General features: G+C 36.1%; 1 protein-coding gene across 6 annotated transcripts in view; it reads right to left on the bottom strand.

The window, feature by feature from the left end:
* Positions 1-22637, bottom strand: part of dpyda.1 (dihydropyrimidine dehydrogenase a, tandem duplicate 1) — a 160107-nt gene that overhangs the window by 129957 nt on the left and 7513 nt on the right. For all 6 annotated transcript variants that reach the window (XR_006247971.1, XR_006247972.1, XM_043226860.1 and 3 more), the window contains exons 2-3: positions 11658-11768; positions 2795-2877 (exon numbers count right to left, since the gene is read on the bottom strand). Coding sequence is in view for 4 of the 6 variants with exons in the window: in XM_043226860.1 (XP_043082795.1) it covers positions 2795-2877; positions 11658-11768 (194 nt within the window). In the remaining 2 variants the exon portion in view is untranslated. The remainder of the gene's footprint in view (positions 1-2794; positions 2878-11657; positions 11769-22637) is intronic.

Genomic DNA, 22637 nt, shown 5'->3' with positions numbered 1-22637 from the left:
TTTGGGCAAAAGGTTTATAGATATTCATTCTGAAGGTCTGCGGAGTGATTTGTGCAGCGTGAAATTGGTGAAGTGTAGCTAACCTTGTTAACTTCCTCAATTAAAGTCATGTCGCAGGCTTATTTCCGTGTGATTATACGCTGAACGCCCTGGAACAGGCGTAATTGAAGGAAGGAACCTTTTCCATCGGCACCAATCTGTGCTCACCTCTGCCACCCTGCCAGCCTAACACAGGGTCAGATATAAGCTTCCTATTTTTTTTTTTTTTTTTTTTTGCATTTCTAATCACACTCTCCTTTATTCTGTTTTTGTCTTGGTAATTAGCAGGTAAAATCGCATTTACTTCAGCCGACTGCGGTGGGCAGAAACGGCGAACAGCGTGACATCAGATAAATCCCATGAGATAAAAGCACACTTCAGTTTGATTTCACCTGCAAAAATAGCTTATGAAGTATATGAAGCAAGCGACAGCATCAAAAGTGATTAAAAGTTGAACATGTGAAGGACAACCGGGGTTAGTTGTCACACAAGGAAAAAAAGTGTAGGCACACGGATGCGAATGCATTTATATTTAAGAGCGTGTTTAAGCGCGCTCCCTTGTCATAACCTTTGCCATCGATCTAGCCAATTACCACAACCTGGCCATAATTCATAAGCCTGGCAACTAACGGACAATTTTCCATAAAGGGAATTTAATTAATTGCTATTTTGTTGCTGTTTGTGCATCCCTGATGATGTATTTATCTATGAGCCGCTTAAATATTGCTAGGAATTATGTTCATATACATGCAGTTCACTGTAATCCTCCTCGATCTCTTCTAATGAAGTTAAGCAGATTAGGGGAGATTTTTGCAACGCTCGCTGTGAGCACCGGATTCTGTCATCTCAACACACTCCTCAATAAATCTATTCTTGCACCGTGGATCAGTGAGATGAAAGTGGATGAGAAATTAATTTAATACTCTTATTATTTTTTAAATATACAGGACTTTAATAAAGTCACTTTAGAAGCTACTTTATATTCAAAGAAGTTGTAGGCTGTCAAGAAACGAACAATGATGAACAACCTGCAGCTATTTTAGTGACGATGAGGTCACGGCGCCGATTAGAGATTCCCGTCGCTGCATGACCTAAATTCTGTAAGTGCAAATGTTTGAATGAGTGCCACAAATGACTAGTTATTCTGGTCAATTGAATGCCACTGTCATCAAAAACCGAACAGGTAAACTGAATGTTCCTATATTAACTAAAACATTTACCACAAATGACTCAACTAGTCTTTAAACACTAAACAAGTCGACTAAATTCTGCTGTACGACCTACATTCATCTCAAACCAAAGAGGTCAACTAAACATGACTCTGTGACCCATGATCTTAAAACAGGTTGAGTAAATATCACTGTACAACCAAAAATACGTTTTTAGATAACTGCCGCAAATGACTGAACTAGACATCGCAAGCTAAACAGATTACAAAATCCCACCATACACGATTGAACTAGTCAGCTAAATGTTGTCGTATGACCAAAAGTCTTTATGCACTGCATGACAGAGCTAGTTATGACAAACTAAACAAATCAACTAAAAACCACTGTATAACAAAACAAACAGGTCAACTAAAAGCCACCTTATTATCTTAAGTTTTTAAGTGTCCAAAATCACCAAACTCTTTAGAAACATTAACAGGAACTAGTTATCACACGTCAAAGAAATTAACTAAATGCCACCATTGTAGTTAATGTTTCTGTTTGAGCACCATAAATGACCAAACTAGTCTTACGAAACAAATGTGTAAAGTCTTTAAACACTTTAAATGACAGAACTAGACATCCCAAACCAAAGAGGTTAACTAAATATTGTCACATGCCTACAAAGTATATTAATTCAATTGAAACGCTACCGTGTTATCTAAGGTTGTAGTTTAAGCAGCATATAAATGACAGAAGTAGTCTTACGAAATTAAATGTGCTCAACTAAATGTCGCCATATGATTTAAAGTATTTGTTTGAAATCGACAGAACTAGACATCCCAGTCTTGATTGTATGCATTATTGCGAACTAAACAGGTTAACTAAATTGATCTTAAGAACTACAAATAGGATAACGACATATCACGATCTAACAAATTAACTAAATGCCACAATGTTAAGCTATAAGATGCAGCCTTAAGAAACTAATAGGGTTAACTAAATGCCTTCATATGACCATCAAGTCTTTAAGCACTACACTGAGAAGTAAACACAAACCAATAAGCTCAACAATATATTGCTAGGCCTACAGTCTTAAAGCTGATTGAACCTGTTATCACAAACTAGGTTAACTACTTTTAAAGTGTAAGTAATGACTAACCAAACACAACCAGAAGATGACCTCTACATTAAATGTCAAGGCTTGAGTTACAGTATGTGTCAAAGTTGAATACTTAGTAATAATGGTTTGAACCCAAGTGTGAGAATGGTGCTACTGGAGCTGCCTTAGTACTAAAAAGCAAGAGACAATCATGTAGACTGTGGCCGATACGGTGCTCCTGAGAGTCAAATTAAACATTGACAGGTTAGCAGAGCACAGTTTGCTCCGGGTCGCCATATAGCTGATCTGGAGCCCTTAGGGAGGCCTTCTCCTCGCACAAATTAATACCTTCGAGAGGCTGACTGAACGGTGGCAATAAACTCATTTGTTCCCCAAATAATGAAGAATGACTCCCCACCACCACCACCAATCCCCCACGACCACCACCACTAGTACTTTAGTTCTCGCCACATCTGTGACTGTTGCCATGGTGACCTGGTCTTACCTCACCGCTTCCCGAAGTGCTCCACGCTCACTCAGAGTCGTGTGTTTGATGTCATCAAAATTGTTCTCTAGCTTCACGCAGCTCTGTGAGAGAGAGAGAGAGAGAGAAATGAGATGACAGAGGAGGTGCTGTTATGTGTTTGATGTTTGTGTGTGTGCGGTACATCTCATTGATTGGGGCTGTTACACAGGCTTTGAACATAATCCACTCAAACATCATCAGCGAGACTGTTCCTCCGCGCTCTCATGCAGATTGTACAGCACTGCCAGGGTTGTGCTGCGTGATTCATCAGATGTGACACAGCCAACTCCTGGGCTGCCACGAAATGTTGAGGCATTCTGGGGCTCGGACCGCAGTTGTCATGGCAATCGACCCTTCTCTAGCCCCTGACCCCTGAAGGGAGGTGAAGAGTTTGACTGAAACCTGCTGGTACGGACAAGCAGGTAATTACGAGGAGACACAATTTCTTCTCCTCAGTTCTTTGGACTTAGACCAAATTATAAAGTCAAGCTGCACTGACAAACAAGCATAAAAAAAGGAAAACAAAAAACAACCTTCACTTCCAACAATTGCCCTGATTCCTCCCCCAGTAGACTTGAGGGAAAGTGTTTTTTTTTCTCCTTTTTTATTTGTATTTTTTTTTATAATTATTATTATTATTATCAGCTTGCATTTTTAAACAAATTCCTGAAGTTTTAATCTGCAATCAATGCCTTACAATCAATTATTATTAGTAGCAGTATTTTATATATATATATATATATATATATATATATATATATATATATATATATATATATATATATATATATACGCATGATTATAATGATTATTATTTAAATTGTACCCTTCATACTTCTTGCTTAAACATTTTTATTTTTACATTTATTATTATTATTATTATTATTATACACGCACACAAACACACATTTAATGTCATTTAAAAATATATAATTATTCGTTGTAGTAGTAGTAACTTATATAGCACTCTTCATACATATTGATTGCACAATTATTATTATTATTATTATTGCTATTATCCTAATTATTTAAACAGCACCCATTGTAAATATTACTTGCATATATATTATTATAATTATTATTTATTGAAATAGCATAAACATTTGTAAATAAATGTATAATAAAAATAATAATAATTATTATTATTATTAGATTTAAAAAGCACCCTTCATCCTTGCACATTTATTATTATTATTATTATTATTATTATTATCATCATCAGCATTATAAAAAAAAAACCCATCAAGATCAATCAATCAGTTTAATTCACCATTGAGAAGTAAGCTGTCTACAGGATCAGCCCACGTCTTCCTATCTTATCTATACAGTACAGTTGGAAATTGACTTCGAGCTCAAGCCATGCATGACGGCTGAGAAAACATGTAATGCAATTTCACATGCAAACTTGACCGTGAATAATTTTTTTATTCATCCAGCTCTCAGGTGACAGTTGGTCCCCATTCAGAACTTGACAGCTCACATCAATCACAACCCTTGAAGAAGTGATTTCACTCAGTGGAACTAATCCATGGATTCCTCTACACAAAGAAAATCACGTGACAAATATAGCCTACAACAAGACTAGCAACAACAATTGCTAGTGATATAGGCCACACTTCATTTTAAGATCCAGTTCTTGCTATTAACAAACAATTAACTACAACTTCTGCTTCAATAAACTCCTAATTGGTGGCTTATTATTAGTTAGTAAGGCAAGGGTTAAGTTTAAGTATGGATGTAGAATATAGTCATGCAAAATATGTACTTTATAAGCAACCAAAATCTAATTAATAGGAACGTTAACAAGCATCTAGTGAGAATGGTCCTTATACTAAAGTGTTATTTTTTTATTTGACTGTATAAGGTCATGTGAATGTGTTAAGAAACTTGCAACTGAACAAAAACTATGCTTCAAAGAGCGTTCTGCTAATAATGACTTGACTGATGCAAACAGTGTTCGTATTTCTACTGTGTGAGTTTGTCAGCGCTGCCGCTTGAGTCTCATACAGTAGAGACGGTGGCAAAGCCAGCATTTGGTGATGCACGTGGCGGGCACAAAGAGTTTGGAATCTAATAACAGAGCGCGTTTGCCCATTCTGACTGACATTCAATTTACATGATTACAGACAAAGTGCAAGTCAGAGATTTTTTTAATTACATTTCCCTCCCTCATCTTTCCACGCTGCTCTCGTCTAACTGAGTGGCATTAACAAATGTTTTATTTTATGTTGCTCAAACAATAAAAACACAATGATATGGAAATTGATAATTATTGCACTGTCTGAGCTTGTGGGTGACAAGGAAATATTGCATCGGGAAGCAGAGATATTTGGGAAATAATGTGCGTGGGCACCGCATTCTCAAAGCGCTCTCTCTGCGAGCCAAAGTCTGTGATTTGAATAACTCAATAACGGCGCTCGCACACACATATATACGATTTACACTGCAAAAAAATCTAACTTCAGCTCCCTTGACAATCATGAGGGAAAAAGAATAGCAAATATTCATATGACAATCAATTTAAAGTGTTGGGATATGTTCAGCCTGAGAGTGAAATGCATGAGACCAAAGACCATTAGTGCCATACCATAATGCACCCATAACCTATAAATGTAAGAAAAATTCTAATACCATAATTTGACTATTAATTCTGCCTCGATGTAGAATAAGCTGAATTATTCAAGTCTACAAAATGCATCCAAAAATACACAACAAATATATAAAACTAGTGTTATAAGGTTTAAGGTCTCTAATTTATTTATTTTTTTAAGAATTTAACTTCATTACAAATATCAGGAAGGGCATTAAAATTATCAAAAGCTTTCTGTTTTAAATAAATGCCCTTTTTAACTTTCTATTAATCAAAATATCTTCAAATGCAACATTGTTTCCACATTTTATTAACAAATATATAGATTTTTATGCATATTAGAATGATTTCTGAAAAATCGTGTGACAAGTAACGATGCTGAAAAATGTGCTTTTCAATCTTTGTAATATATAACAAATATACAATAAATGTTATAAAAATATAGAATCAATTCAATGAATATATGAATAAATATATGAAAATAATGAATGGTCAATCAATTAAAAAAATTGACAATATTGTTTTACAATAATATTACTGTATTTTTTTCTAAAAATAAATGCAAAAACAAAACCAAAATAATAATTTACATGACTATTTTTAATAACTCTGAAATAATAAAAATCTTTACTAAAATGTTTTAGCTGTACTAAATGTCTTGAGCAGCTTTCTATTCACACACATGCACTTGTCATTCATATTCGAACTGTACGGCGAGCAGATTAACAGTCCTCGAGAGATTTAGAAACGTTTCTTTAGCATAAATGTGATTAATAAGACTCATTACATGTAGTGGTACGACACGCTTCTCATCAAATCTGTGATATGGTTTTTAAGGGATCCCTATCAATAATAGTCCTCAGCCAAAAAGCTTCAATAATGACTGCGTCTTCCCTCCCCTCAGACGGAAAAAAAGAAAAGACCCTAAAGACACTGACAAGACGACCAGCTGTATATGGAAATCTCATTAAAGAAAAAGCATGACAGAAAGCAGCCCGTCCCGAGTCTCAACCCATTCAGATGATTCCAGTGCTGTTGGTAGCGCACACACAGCCAGCTGAGCGGGCATAAAAAGCCCTTTGTGTTTTCCTTTATACATTAAGAAGCATGTAAAGCGCAAAAAAGGACTTATTAAGGGTTTCTATTAACATCAAACCCCAACATTGTAATCTCCTCCCCTTCGTCTGAATGGATTAGGCGGCGGATGCGGTGCTCTAATCCATGTAGTGGAGGCTAAGTCCTGTGAGGAAAAGGAGGAAAGTGTGGCATTATGGGATGGGTGGCATTGTGGGGGGGGGGGTGACATATGCATGTTCCTGCAGATAAAGCGCATTGATCACTGCACCCTTTTCTCACCCGAAACTCACATTCTAGCGCAGTAGGGCCGATATCGGCTAAGGCGCCGGCGATCGATAGCCGTGTTGATCTGTGGCGTGTAATTGTGCCAGGTAATTAGAGATGAGTGCTCACACACACTTTAAATCACTGCTTAAGACTAAAGCCTGCGCTAAAGTAACACATTGACCAGGCCATTGCATATCATTGGATGTTAGCCAGCTGGGGACACAATGTTCAAACGAAGTAATGAAACTGAACATAAAACTGTTAAGCAAGAGTTCACAGCCAATCAGAGCATATTTAAACGTTCTATACACTGTTACAAAGACCAATGTAAATTCAAAGTGGAATGGGGCTAACCAGCGCAACTCGTTATGTAGAGGTCATAGGTCACCTCCTATCAAAAACTGAAATAAATCTTACAGCAAAGCCCTTGTTTTAACGTGACAGCAACCGTTACAGATGTCAGTGTGACAAATATAGCCTCTGTATTAAAGAATTTCAGTTCATTTCAAGTCGGTGCCTGTTTTCAAGGAAAATTAGTCTTTTACAATGGTAGTGATTTACTGGGTGATCAGATTATGAGTGTTGGATATGGCTTTGGCAACTGTTACATACAAAAATAGAGAGAAGAGGTGTATTTCTTACATTAGACTTAAGTTACATAATAATAATAAGATCTGGATGGATGGTTGAATGGAATAACAGAATGATGATAGATAGATAGATAGATAGATAGATAGATAGATAGATAGATAGATAGATAGATAGATAGATAGATAGATAGATAGATAGATAGATAGATAGATAGATAGCAGTCTCCATTAGAGATCAGAATTCCTAAAAAGGATGCTTTTTTTAAGTAAAAACATAATTACTTTAAAAGCTTCAAAGAACCCTAATATCACTCAGAAAAAAACTTTTAGCTCTCAATTTGTGGTAATTTGTCCATAATTTATTCATCTAATGAGTGTGAGGTCCAGACTAGATTCAAGGAAGACGCAGGATGATTGGGCTACAAAGGAAAATCTATTTAAGATATTCAGTTTACACTCCATCTTCGGACCTCTGCGGTGACCCGGCGCGGAACAGGAATTATGAAAGCCAATTTGAATTATTTAACGAATTCCAGAAAGGATTCAAATTAAGTTTTTTCCTCTCCCTTCCTTCCCTTTCATCATGTCTCATTAAAGCAATTAGCTCTGATGCCTAATAAACTAGAAGCAGTCCCAACTATAAAGCCCCAGCCAATGACAGAGAACAGAGCTGAGTACTAGGAAGAAGGTCACAAGCCACAAGCCACAGTCATGCAGCAATCTGCGTGGTTACAGGGCCTTCCCATCATCCCGTGCCATGGGTAAAGGTAGTGCATAGTGTATAGTGAATTTGCTTCTAAGCTGATCAACAAGCTCACCAATGAGTCTGGTGCATTTACACTGAATAACATGAATGTACCTACTGAGACACTTGAAAAGCCACTCTCTTTTTGTGCCCATTGCTTTCTATCTTCCACCTCCTCCTTGTCTTGCCTAAAACCAGCGAGGAAAAAAAAACCACGAGCTTTTGCTTCTGGCAGATATACCTGCCCTTCACGGGACCTGGGGATCATAATACAATCTGGAGACTCATTAAATTGGATTAGACCGTACAGACAGATTATTAAAAGAAAACCATCAGTAAACAGTGGCGTTATCTGCAAAAAACAAGGGCACTTCAAGTGTGTTTCCACTTCTATCTCCGCAGCTGCTGCAAAACTCGGGACTTGTTTTTTGTTTGGTAGATTATCTCCAGCCTCAACCCGTGCTATTGAAGCAGAAAGACAAATATTGGTAAGGCTCCGGTCAGCTAATAGCGTCGACTCGAACCGTGTTCCCATACGAGACGTCGCCTGCAGGGAAGTGTAGCCAAATCTTCTCACCGACGGTGTGCTATGGGTGCCCTGAGGGGGAGGAGAGGAAGTGTGCGGGCACCTGAGCCCTGACGGACCGAGATAACGGCTGACTACATGCCACCATATTTTCTGGAGAACTCATTTGGAAACTATAGACACCCTGCACTCATGGATTCCCTGTAAAAACTACATTTACAGCCCCTCTGGCGTCCGGCACAATTCTGCAGGACAATTATGATGCCGCTTCCGGATGCTTACAAAAGTTATTTTAAGGATCACTAAAACGTTCATTGCTTTTTCTTTACGAAGAGGATAAATCCGTGGCAGACGATCCATACGGAAAATCACGAGCGGCTTCACAGACTCAGCGTTCTCCGAACCTCTGACATTTATTGGTGAATTGACTATGAGAAATGCATCGCATGAGAACACGGGCCGGCGAAAAGCATGCGGAGGCATTAACGTTGATTTTGCTGCGGATTTCGATATATGGCGCATAACACAACACAAACTTCCATTTCGTCTCTTGCCGCATACGTCAACATCAGACGCGTGCTCTGAAAACGTCATGCGTAAACACTACAGGTGAAAAGTTTGAAATAATTAAGATTTATAGTATTTTGTGGAAACCATGATACAGCACCATTCAAAAGAAAGAAAGAAATGGATGAGAGGAAATCAAATAAAGAATGAAAAAAGAGACTAATTGACAAAAGAAAGGAAGAATAGATGAACGAATGAATCAATCAATCAATCAATCAATCAATGAACGAAGAAGCCAATTAACAAAAAAAATGAAAGATGAGAAAATGAACCTATAAATAAAAGATTGATAGATGGATGGATGGATCTTTGTATAGATAAAGAAAGAGGGAAGGAAAGAGTAAAGGCAGGAAGAAAAGGATGAAATAAAATTTAAAATAAATAAGGATGAGAAACAAAAATAATTAACAAAAGAAAGAAAGTCTGAACTTTCAAAGAATTCAAAGGATCCAGAAAAAAATGGTTTCTACAAAAAATATTAAGGAGCAAAAACGGTATCATTGATAATAATAAGAAACATTATCAATACTAAAAATTAGGCACCAAAATAAAGAATACATCAGCACCAATTCAACATAATAGAATGGTTTCTGAAGGGACCACGTGACACCTTAATATCAATCTTTGCATCACACGAATAAACTACATAAAAAAAAACAAACATGTTATTTAAATTGTTCCAATACTTTAGAATATCAGTGTTTACTGTATTTATCTGACTTAATACAGTCTTGGTGACCATAAGAGACTCCTAAAAACTCCTAATCATCCCAAACTTCTGACCAGTAGTGTATTAGCACAAGCGTAGTGTGGCAAAAGCTACACATGTATACTCCTGATACAGTAAACTCACAAGCCATATGTTCAATCTATAGCACAGAGCCTTTATGAATTAAATCAGGCCTGCGATCCATCCCCATTGATTAGAATGATGAATTAGGCAGCTGTACTTAGCAACAGTGCTGTCAGCGGGGAGTAGATAATCTCCCTTACAAAACACCTCCATCTTGTTGTGTCTCCACATCAAACAAGCAGGAGGCTCAGTTGCCTTTAAAAGGACAGACGAGGCATAGCGGCCACCTGCCAAAAAACACAAACCCTTCCGTCGCACGCTGGTCTGGGGAGATATTCGTGAGACTTTGATGGCATGTGCCTGGAATCGTAAGATAATTACATTTGAGCGACTGTCTAAACGCGTGTGTGTTGGCGAGTGCAGCTCACGCGTTCTTGTCTTATGATGAAATACCTGCTCAGGGGAAGTCAACAGAGCTGCATGTGTGAGCCTGTGTTTAACTGGTGTGTTCATTTTTGTATTTTTATTTTTTAATACTCGTACATGCAGGACCTGAGCGTAGACGTTCGATATACATACATGTGCATTCTTGCAGTGCTGTTGTAACACACCTCAGGGCTCAAGGGGATGATAGCATTGCTTTGAAAAGGTTTAGACCACTTAACCAAACAATATCTTCGATGTTAATCTAGTTAGTTCAGCTGTAATCGCAACAAATCAACAAACATCTATCTATTTGTGCTGTGTAAAAATAAATACAATTTAAAAAAAATAAAAATAATTAAAAAAAATTACAGCTAAAAATATATATATACACATTCACATTTTACAATAGTTTTATAATATATAATAATCACATACAATAGTTTTATAATAATTATTAACTTAATTATTAACTTTTTTTTGTACCTTTTTAATTATTTATTTAGTATAAAAATGACCATGAATCATATGAATTAAAATGGGGGTATAAAAAAAGGTATTCAACACTCTGCTTGTCTAGACATGTTTCACATAAAAAAAAAATCAAATTTTGACATTCCTTATAACGGATTTATGTGACATTTGCTGCAGGTTTTATTATTGAAATTGATGTAAATTAAACATTAAAAGGTTGTGTTAATAAATGATGAACAAAAACAGAATTCTGACAATTTGCAAATTAGGTCTATTGTATTTATAAAAGGTTATAAATAATGGCTTTCAAATATAAAATGGTAATACAATGCCTATAATAAATAATTTATTTATGTAATTCATTTTAATTTTTGCAAATATATTGCAGCTACAGACACTGGTATTGATCACGACAATATACGTACTGGCAGCCTTGGTATTTTCACTCATAATATAATATGATATAATATAATATAATATACAATATTATATTAATTACATATTAAACAGAGTTTTGAGAGTTCTGAAGGTCTTAAGTGTGTCAGTTTAAGATGTTGAGTTTTTGCGGCTGTGGTGCCGAACGCAGCTGCCGATTCCTGAACAAGGCCAAACGAAAGGTTAAAAAGCATCCACTGAAAAAAGCTGAACAGATGCGTCCAGAGCCAGGAAACAGCCCATCTAAATCTGGAAACAACACTAAGTTCCTCTTTTCTCCGGCTGATTGGTCAGTGAAAGCCCTATTGAGGGCCAGGTGAAAAGATGAGGGTTGAGGGTGATGGAGGAGACGTACCTCACAGCCTTTCTCTGCGTTTCTTTTCCAGTGTTTTTTCTCCATTTTCTTGGTTGCGGTAGAGAGGAGAGCAGCGTGAGTCTGGACCCGAGGATTCAAGGCCAGGATACTCTGAATAGATGGAGAGAGAGAAATAGTCAAGGTGCGTTAAGGTAGCTTCATATTATGCATAACTTGAGATGCACAATGGCTTTTGCTTGTGTGTGTGTGTGCGTGTGTGTGTGTGTGTGTGTGTGTGTGTGTGTTTTGTGAGTCTGAACACTCCCACTCACATTCTTGTACTTGAACAAATGTGAATCTCGGCAAGGACATTTCCAGCGCTCTGGGAAAATAGCAGGCTTTAAGTTTCACAGCTGAACAATTAAGAGAGTTCTGAGGACGAATCAAAAGCATGCCAACAGGCTGTCTTTAAAGAATCAAGAGTGAGTTTAGCAGATGCTTGTCATTCCTAAACTAACGTGCCGCAGCATAGCTTCACACTGGAGAGATGCAGACAGCTGACCTTCAAACTCATTCACTTTCAAAATATGCAATTCTTCTGCAAAAACACGCACAAGCATTCACACAATGTCAGCTTCCCACGCAGCCGTGTATGTAACATTACCAAAGGATTTTAGAGAATTTCAAGAGGGTTATTTAGTTTTGATTGCAAGGCAGATTCACTGTTACTATTGCTAATAAATAGTATTAGTGATCTGAACAACCCTTATTCCCGAGAATTAAACTTCTATGTATGTATTATGTGTTAAACGTGGTGTAATTCTTACCGCAGAGTATGTGTTATTATACCTGACAGACAATAAAAAGCCAGGGTAAAGAAAAAAACACCCCCCAAACAACCCTAGCAACCGCGCTTAAAACAAACCAGAACATATAGACCAATCAAACACATCACTTGCAGCTGAGCGCGGCATAGTGGTGGCAGAAAAACACTCGTAACAAGTGAAGGAAACACGGAAAAATACAGGGAATAAGAGAAAACGGGTTTTTTTGCAAAGTCAGAGTTGACATCATTTTTATATAATATTGTCACAATAGACGTCATTTGAAGCTAAAAGCTTTTAATGCATACATTTAATGTAAACAATAGGTGAACATAATTTTGACATATGCAGCTCATAACGCACGTATTGAATCAGCCTTATAGTTACTGCATAAATATTATTCAAACCCATTACTTTATAATTAGTTTGACTCAATAATAGTGAGTTAATTACAGAGGAAAAAGAGGCAGAAGCGTGGGATATAAACTTATGAAACTGAGCCGAGTTGTTCAACGTCAGAATGTGAGCATAAAGTCAGAATTTCAAAATATAAACTCAAATTTACCATGACTGCTCCTTGAAAACTTACATTTTCTGCCACCAGATAGGCTCCACTCCCGAAAACATAATCACTGTTTGGTCTATAAGCAACTGTACAGCAACTCTACTTCAACATCCACATCAGCCTAACAACCTCAGCAACACAACAAGTGTTTAATATTTAGAATGTCACTTCGCAACACTATGGCAACTTCTAAAAAACGCTTGCTAAAAAAACCCTGGCAACCAACCTAACGATGCCACAGCTGCCAACCACAACCCAACTGCAAAACAACACGCAACCATTTACATCACCATGGCAACCGCCTATCAACAACCTCGCAACATGTTAAATAACCAATCACAACACATTAGCACCTGCATAGCAACACTATTCAAACGCTCAGTAGCAATGCCCTGAGCAACCACCTAGCAACAACACAGCGACATCTTAGAAACATTCTATAACAACAATTTGAAAACCAACACCTGAAACACCTCAACAAGTAACCACCTAGTAACTGCATAGCAACATACTTAACAAATGTTTTATTACCATAGGAACCTATTCTACCTACCCACAGCATCCTAGCAACACTTTAGCAACTGCATTGCAACACATTAAACCTTTTTAAAACCTTTAGTCGCATAGGCATATAGCAATGGAACTACCCACAACACCCTAGTAGAAACCCCACAACAACACTCTAGCAACTACATAGCATAGCACATTAAATAAATTTAGAACATATTTGATTCACAATTTGACACTGCCAATTATCCACAGCACCCTAGCAACCACATATCAACACTTTTGCAACAAATTAAAAACCATTTAGAACATGATGATCAACACTCAATCTACTGCTAGCAACTGCATAGCAACCCATTAGAACCAACTGCAAAACTTTACTGAACATATAACTACATTACTGCAATTATCTACAGCACCCTAGCAACAACATAGCAACCAAATAGCAACAACCATTTAGAACATTTTGCTCACTGTTTAACATTACTGCAATTACCTACAGCATCCTAGCAACCGCATATACAAAACAACATTTTAAAACCATTTAAAACACTTTACTCACCATATAACAATGTTACTGCAGCTACAACACAGCACCCTAGCAACCACATAGGGACGGCATAGCAACACATTAAAAACATATTTGATTCACCATTTACCACTGCTATTGCAATTATCCACAGCACCCTAGCAACCACATAGCAACACATTAACACCATTTAGAACACTACTCAATATATAACAGCATTACTGAAATTACCCACAGCACCCTAGCAACCACATACCAACCGCATAGCAACACATTACAGCATCCTAGCAACTGCAACTACACACAGCTCCATAGCGACCATATAGCGCCTGTATAGCAATACAATTTAGAACACTTTACTCACAGCATAACAACATTACTGAAAATACCCACAGCACCCTAGCAACCAAATAGCAACAATATAGCCGGGATCGGTTAATGTGGACGCTGTGGGTTGATGCAGTAACGTTTTTTTATATTGTGAATCAAGTATACTGTTTTAATTATATCGTTCTAATACTCTGTGCAGGAATTTCCACTCCACAGCAAGTGCCGCTACACAACCGTTCGCGGAAAAAGACAGGCAAGAATGTAAATATGCGATTTTTCTATTTTTCTTTCCCGCAGATGACAGGTATAGTTGAGGCTCTCAGAGTGGCCGGGGTCTACCTGAGGCCACTTCCCTTTAATCAAAGCTGAGTGTCTCTCTGCGCCCCCTCTCCAGCGTCTCCCCTCTCGTCCTGACAACAAACACACAGGCTCACACCTCTCCATTACAATCAGGACTGACCCACTCAGCGCCAGAGACCAAGTGCTCCTGCAGGCTAGCGGCCAAACCAATCCGTAATCACGTGCCGTCTTGGTTCAACACATTCATTCAGATGCCTGTATGAAAACACAGCCTTTGTGATTTTTTGATTGAAAGAGCAGAGTTTGAAGCTTTTGTAAAAGAGATGAAACGTGATTGCCCGATGGTTGATTTTTATAAGTGGTTAATGCAAAAAGTTGCCGGGGTAGGTTAATAAAATGATACACGGGGAAAAAAATGTCATGTAAATATATAGCGCACATTTTGTTTTCAAAAATAAAAATAAATAAAATATTAAAATATGTAAAAAATAAATTAAAGCAATTTATAAGTAACGTAAAATTAATATAATATACTCTATTAATAATAATTATAAATATTGTTTGTAATATATCCTTTATTTATGTTCACCAAGGCTGTATTTATTTAAACAAAAATGCAGTAAAAACTGTGAAAAAATATATAATTGACTGCACAATTTTCTATTTCCATATATTTTAAAATGCAATTCATTAAATCTTCAGGAGCCATTACTTCAGTCCTCGATGTCACAGAATCCTTCAGAAATGATTCTTCGATGCAAAATCTCTTAGCATTTCTTGAAAAATGAAAAATGAAATGAAATTAAAAAAGCTTTGCCGCTTGCCATTTTTATGAAAACCACGATACGGTACTTTTTTCAGGATTCTTCGATGAAAGGTTTAAAAAGAACTGAATTCATTTTAAACAGACATACAAAACACATGTAAACGTCCGTATATGAACTAAATGATTTTAAACGGCGGTGGCGGTCCAGCGCATAACGTGCATTTACCAAGTGCTTTTATTCCTTTTATAGTTTTAAAGGCCCCATTGACGATGTCATTTCCTTAAATGTTTCCCGTTTAATTGTTTTGAAAGCGGCACAAAGCAACGTTCTCTTTTTCAAGTTCCTCAGTCACTTTGAGATATTTTCCTTTCTCTTTTCAACCTTTCCCAACAACATCGGCGACCAACCTCAATTAGTGTCCCGCAGGCAACGTGACAACACATGAAGCTTCGTCTTTTAATATTTTCACAGTAGGCAAGATGAAAGTCTATTTCATACAGAGGTATGAGATGTTAAAAGGGCCCGTAGACGTCGGGTAACCCGCCTCTCTCCCGCGGCGCTCGACTCTAGCGCCTCTACAAACGTCCCGCTCTTCCTAAAGCCAGACATCAGCCTATTAATATTTTAATTTCACACCTAATAAAATGTAGTTAAAGCACAGTGTGAGATACGGGCCGAAACAATAAAAAAAACCACCTCTTCGGGTTTTATAGTGTGTTACGGACAACATTACTTATCCGTTTTCATATAGCGTGCAGAAGGAAAGCTAATATGTTCTTTGGGGCCAGGCCTGTAGGTAAACCGGGAGCTAATAACAGGATTGTCCGTCGGAGGAGAAATCCTAACGGGATTCGAGGACTGTAATCAGCCCCGGGGCAACAGTGACGCGAAAACAACTAACCTCTACAAACTACTCCGGTTTGTCCTCCATGTTTGTCCTGTGGCGCATATGCGAGGTTCAAAAGCGGTACTTGTTGAGAGGCCTGCGTTTGTTTGAGGTGGTCTGAAAGATTAAAAATGTTCAAACACAATTAGCATCCGCTGCCCAATGGGAGGACAGGACACGGGGAAAGTCTATGCTTTATTAATTAAGAAACGTTCTCTGCACAAAAACAACTCCGGCGATCAGATCAACCAGAGGCGGTCAAAAACAAACAGCTATTAGAAGAGTTTAAACAGTGAAGTTAGAAGAGTATATTTAAGGACATCTGCATAATAGATAAATGTAATTAATTAGGGCAGCGCTATTTCCTGCAATAATTGACAAGAGCTTTAAAAGTTTTTTAATAGCCAATATTTGCTTTTTAACCAGTCGTGACTTCTATTCCCTGAAGGTTTTGCTTAGTAATAAATACTTTTATATTTTTGAAATAAAACAAAAACAAAATGACAAGACAAAAAAAAAAAAGACGACACAAAATAAGACCAAATTTCTAAATTAATAAAATAGTAAATAATATATATATTTTTAAATAAATCCAAAGTGTATAATTATTATTTTTTGATTTTATATTTAATAAAAAATATAATAAAAAAATATTCTTTGATCAAAAGAACTGAGTTTATTCAAAATAGAAATAAAAAAAAAATCTGTAAATGTCCAGATGAACAAATATTATTTTAAATGTTGTATTTTATATTTAATAAAAAATTAAATAAGGCAAAATAATAAAATAAAAAAACTTAAACTTAAAATTATGTAAATTACGGTGGTGTGGCATGTAATATGCATTAATAAAATAAAAATAAAAAATGCTGAAAATAATTTAATTTATTAAAAAAAGAAATTAAAGTTCAATAAATGAACTAATGAACTTTTGAAATTTAAATTAGTGGTGATTTAGCACATAATGTGTATTTACTATTTACTACTAAATCAAAATACTGAAAAAACGAAATCAGTTTTGCTATGCTGTGGTTTTTATATGTATTCGATCATATATTCACATCTTTTAAAATTTGTTCAGGAACATTAAACTAAAGTAAGTAAAAATGCAATTTTGCGACCAGATTCTTGTTTCCAGCTTGATATTGACCCTCTCTCCCCAAGTGGAAAATGCACAAGAGAAACAGATGTATGCCGGAACTGGGCTAAAGCAAATACCAGCGATGCCTGACAGATGTTTACTCAACTAGAGAATGTTTGGATGAAGAAAGAGAAGAAGCTACCTGTTCCGCTACATCTTCCGTTCCTTATAAAAACAGCAGCTTTAACATTCTGCTAAACTTCTCCTTTCGTGCTCCACCCGAGACTCCGTAGCGTCGCCTCTAAGTGAACTGTCCCTTTAAAGGTTTTCCATCTTTCGCCAAACGTCGGAAGCGCTCTGCTCTGTGATGTCAAGACGCCAATGAGATCGACACCGCGCGCGAAATGAAATATGCATTCATGCCTCCCAATCAATACCACTGTACGCACTTCAGGGCAGCGCTCGCATCTTAAAACGTCGTTCCACAAGAGAGCAGACGCATCTTTAGGGCTCAGAAGGAAAACTCGCGGATTTAGAGTATAAACACAAACACTGTACGAGCTAAGAGCTGAGAGTTCGCTCGTTCGCTCGCACAAACATCCAGGAGGGCTTCTCGCTCCCCAGACAAAACGCTCTCCGCAGCGCAGCTGATAAATGCCAGAGCCGCAGACAGTCTGAGTCAGGCATGGATTTTTGCAGTTATTCAGCGGTCCTTGAGGAGCCGAAGCCAAACAGGGGCTAAGTGTGTTATCAAACAATATTTAAAACAAAAAAAAAACGGCGCATTCCCCGTCGGATGCGTGACCTTTGCGGTCGGAGAGAGAGAGAGGGCCGCAGCGGCGCGGAGGTGCGGAGACGCGAACGCGCTAGCGCTGACAGCCCTTTCCGCGCTGGACCCATCTGCATGACTCGGATGGTTCCGCGGGGGAGCCGCTGCGTCTGTTTTTATCACTCTCCACTGATCACGCAGCCCAAACAGATGGAAGATCAATAACCAGCGCTGCCCAGCCACATCAGGCAAACTGCAGCCCCTCGGAGAAAATCAGATAGGGAGTCTCTATGATGGACAACGGGAAATGGCAAATCAAACTCAGCTGCGAGTGCTAATTAATGTGGAGCTCAAGCCTGGGCTGAATTCTGCACCAAAGTGCACGCGGAGCGAACGACTTTGTTTTCATTCAAATGAAGCCAGGAAGCTTCTATGAAAAGCAAAAACGCTATATAGTGGCAAAATTTTATTCCGTTGCATGAGCGAATGTATCAGCGTTACTTGTAAATGCATAAATAAGTAATTTGCATAAAGCGACGTTTTAAGTCATTACCTTGGAGTTCGTTGCTCTATTGCACGTAATGAATGAATATTCAAATGAAATATTCGAGTAAAATACAAGACTAAAAACTGTATTAGAAATACGACATCATTTTTTTTAATATATAACAAAATAAAAAGATATATAAAAATAAATAAAATAATATTTTTCAAAATATAAATGTAATAAAATAAAAATGATTCCTTGATTTATAAAGGTTCAAAACAACAACAAAAATATAAGCGCAATATAAGATGTTATTCTCTCTCAAAAAGCTAAAACAATAACTTTTTTATACCTGGTAAACATAATCAAACTAAATAACAAAAAAAAAAAACTTACTGAGCCCAATTTAGAATATTAAGTCTATTATAATCACCAAAGCTGCATTTATTTGATCATAAACAGTAAAAAAAAAAAAATTAACTACAATTTAAAAGAATCCATTTTAATATATTTAAAAATGTGATGCAAAGCTATATTTTCAACAGTGTTACTATCATTCTAATATGCTGATGCTGAAACCGTCACTTTGTTTCAGTATTAAAAAAATCATCTGAACAGTGTTCATGAAGCTTACGTCATTTTTGGAGCTGAACAAGTAACGATTCGCTTTCATAAACTTCTCACTGTGTGTTCCGTAAAACTCACTGTGTGTTCCGTAAAACAAAGCAAAAATGAAACAGTTAGGTAAATTACAGACTATAGAATTTTCATTTTTTTGTGTGAACTATTACTGAAACGCACCGATAGAATAGTAACGCACCCATCTACAGTTTAGCTGGGTGCATGTCCTAAGAGCAGCACCCTGCAATTTTTTTTTTTCTCCCAGGGCTGGTTTTAAGGTGGTGACACATGCTTGAAACATTTATATGGCTATTAGCAGAGCAGCTGGTACTGCCCTTTTGCTGTCTAATCAATAACAGCACCATATTGTGCAATAAATTACATTCACCGTCCTCTTGCTGCACGCCAGAGAACCTCCAATGCCTTAGTATGCACGAGGCACTTCTGTTCTTAGCGTACAAGGTGTGAACATGCAGCTAAAATTTAACTCTATAACACCTTAATCCCCTTGAACAGGAAATAATTTAAAGCTAAAAAAAAAAAAGTGGAGAATAACTAAACATCAGCTGGCAAGCAGCCACCCTGTTCTGTCTTTGGCTCAGATCAATAGGGGAATTTCCACATATTGATCTACCGTTAGTGAAATAAAGATCAGCAGTATCAAACACAGGCTTTGAATATAATTTGCTCCACTATAAGCTTCGGAACAGTATATGAGACACAGATACGCATAACGCATCAGATTTTCATCTGGGCTGATGTACTTCAACGGCACCAAATATTTAGTCCACTTGAAATCCTGAAAATAATCAAATATCTCTGACAGAGAGAGAAAAGGACAGATGAAATGGAGCAATTTATGTCTCATTAACATACTACTGATCTATCACATTATTTGATTCAATGTATATATATATATATATATATATATATATATATATATATATATATATATATATATATATACATTGTTTTCATAGGAAAACTAGCTAATTTGTTTGTTAAATCAAATTTAGGAAACTAGATTAGCACTGATCATTAATTTAGTTTTGCACTGATCATTAAACCTCTAATTATGCAGTGATAAATAAATGTAGTATGATGCAAAACATGGCACAGAACAAATGTGATAGTGAAAATATTTCATTACTATTTCATCATTTATGTGTTTTCTTAAATCATTAATTGATTAAAAATGACGCTAAATTGATTTAAAAATATAATTTCTAATGCTGTCAAGTGATTAATCATGTTAATTGTTCATTGATGATTGATTGTTCACTCTTAGTTCATGTTCATGTTATAGTAGTTAACTAATGTTAACTAAGGAACCTTATCGTAAAGTGTTATCATTATTAATATAGCCTAAATTCTGTCCAGTTTTGTTACTTTCAGTAAAATTGTGGTTATTTTAAAGGCTTGTGTTTTTTTTATTATTATTTTATCACTAAAATTGTGTTAAATTAAACAGTCGTACAAAATTACTTCATATCATTTAATAAAATAACAAGTAATCATTACAAAGCATTTTCTGTTTCAGTTTTCGCCCACAGAATTGTCAATTTGGTGCATCCCTAATACATTTTGTGTATACTAAATACATTTATTTTATTCTAATATATATTTTCAAAAAATATATGTTCGTGTGTGTATTTCTAGATATATAAGTAAACACAGTACACATGTATCATATATATATATATATATATATATATATATATATATATATATATATATATATATATATATATATATATATATATATATATATATATATATATATATATATATATATATATTTAAACAAAAACTTTTATTTTGAAAACGATTAATGGAATAAATGTGGTTTAAAAAAAAAACTTTTCTGACAACAAAACCATTTTTAATCAAATAATTAGTTTACTGTCATTACATTCAGATTTCCTGAGCACGATATTGATATAATCACTGAAACTTAAAAACAGCTGTCATCCTTCATGCATGATATTGCATCAATGAATCAAATAAAGGTTGTGTCCATTTAGTTAAATAAACGAGCTTGTGAATCATTGAACTCATTTTTGCAATGGTCAAGCCTTCATGTTACACGTCTACGCCAGAGAAATACTCCTAACCTTGAATCTTTCAAAACAAGACGTTTCAATTCGTAAAAAAATGGTCATATGGATTATAAGTCAGCAAGTTCAGAGTACAGAGAAATGATTTTGGAGTCAGGCAGCGAAAGCAAAGGCTTGTCTGACTTTCTCCACTGAGAATAAAACACAAAATACATACAGATCACTCAATCCTTCCCTATTGCCGATGCACTGAAAGCTGTAAACTTTGCTTGCTGGGAAATGTAGGTGGACAGCAAGGGAAACATGAGACTGAACAAAATACAGATGGTAAAACTTGACCAAATGGATGATACAAACATAATCAAATGTTCTCTTTCCTTGCTATATCTCACCTACAAAGAAAACTAAGTGGTTGCAGACGTAGTTCACTGTAATATATGTATTAATGTGCCTATCCATACGACTGTTTCTTCTGTGCTATACAAAAGCAGATATTTAGCATAAATTCTGAGCTTCTTTTTTCAACAGTCAGCAAAGTTGTAATATATTTAAGGAAAATATTTAATGTTTATATACTAAATATATTTATATTATACGAACGCAAAATATATATATTCACATGCATATTGTAAAACAAAATACATACATAAATCTAAAAAAAACTAAAATATCATTTCAGTCTTTCTATTTAAAAATGTCATGATAAAAGTCGAAAATAAAAGTTTTGGGTTTTTTTGACAGCCCTAGTTTCAGTGTGTTACTTGTTGATTTTCTGTAATTATTTATGAAATTTACTAGCAATTCTTGAGTGATTTTCTTCAAATGCACACTGTAAAAGAGTTATTTTTCAAAGTTGTAATATTATTGTATGTTTTACAAGACAGCACTATTACTGAATGCCTTTACTGAAATGTGCTACTTTCTATATCTATATTGTTTGTAAAATTAAGCATTTTTTTATTATTCCAATGAAAGTAGATTGCGATCGGGGCCTATCAAACTCAAAAAAGGAAAAAAAGCACCATATCATATTCATAGTATTCTAAAATCATTTGATATCTTAGCGTCAGGAACTAAAATTTAGGTCGCTATACATATAATGTTACATTCGCAATATTCATTTTTGCTTGACGGTTAGAGTCACCACCTGCTTCAATTGTAACATCGTGCTCTAAATTGCATCCCACAAGAGAAAAGTGAGTGACTAAACTTTTATTTTTAGGTGAACTATTCCTTTAAGGCAATCTGTGCTTTTTGTTTGTCTCTTATCCGTCCTGCAGAGGGCGTCTGAAGGTGTCAGTCAGCAGCGTATGAATA

This window comes from Puntigrus tetrazona, chromosome 24 (assembly GCF_018831695.1).
Source record: "Puntigrus tetrazona isolate hp1 chromosome 24, ASM1883169v1, whole genome shotgun sequence".
Classification (NCBI taxonomy): Eukaryota; Metazoa; Chordata; class Actinopteri; order Cypriniformes; family Cyprinidae; genus Puntigrus; species Puntigrus tetrazona.
This window is presented reverse-complemented; position numbering and strand designations above follow the sequence as displayed.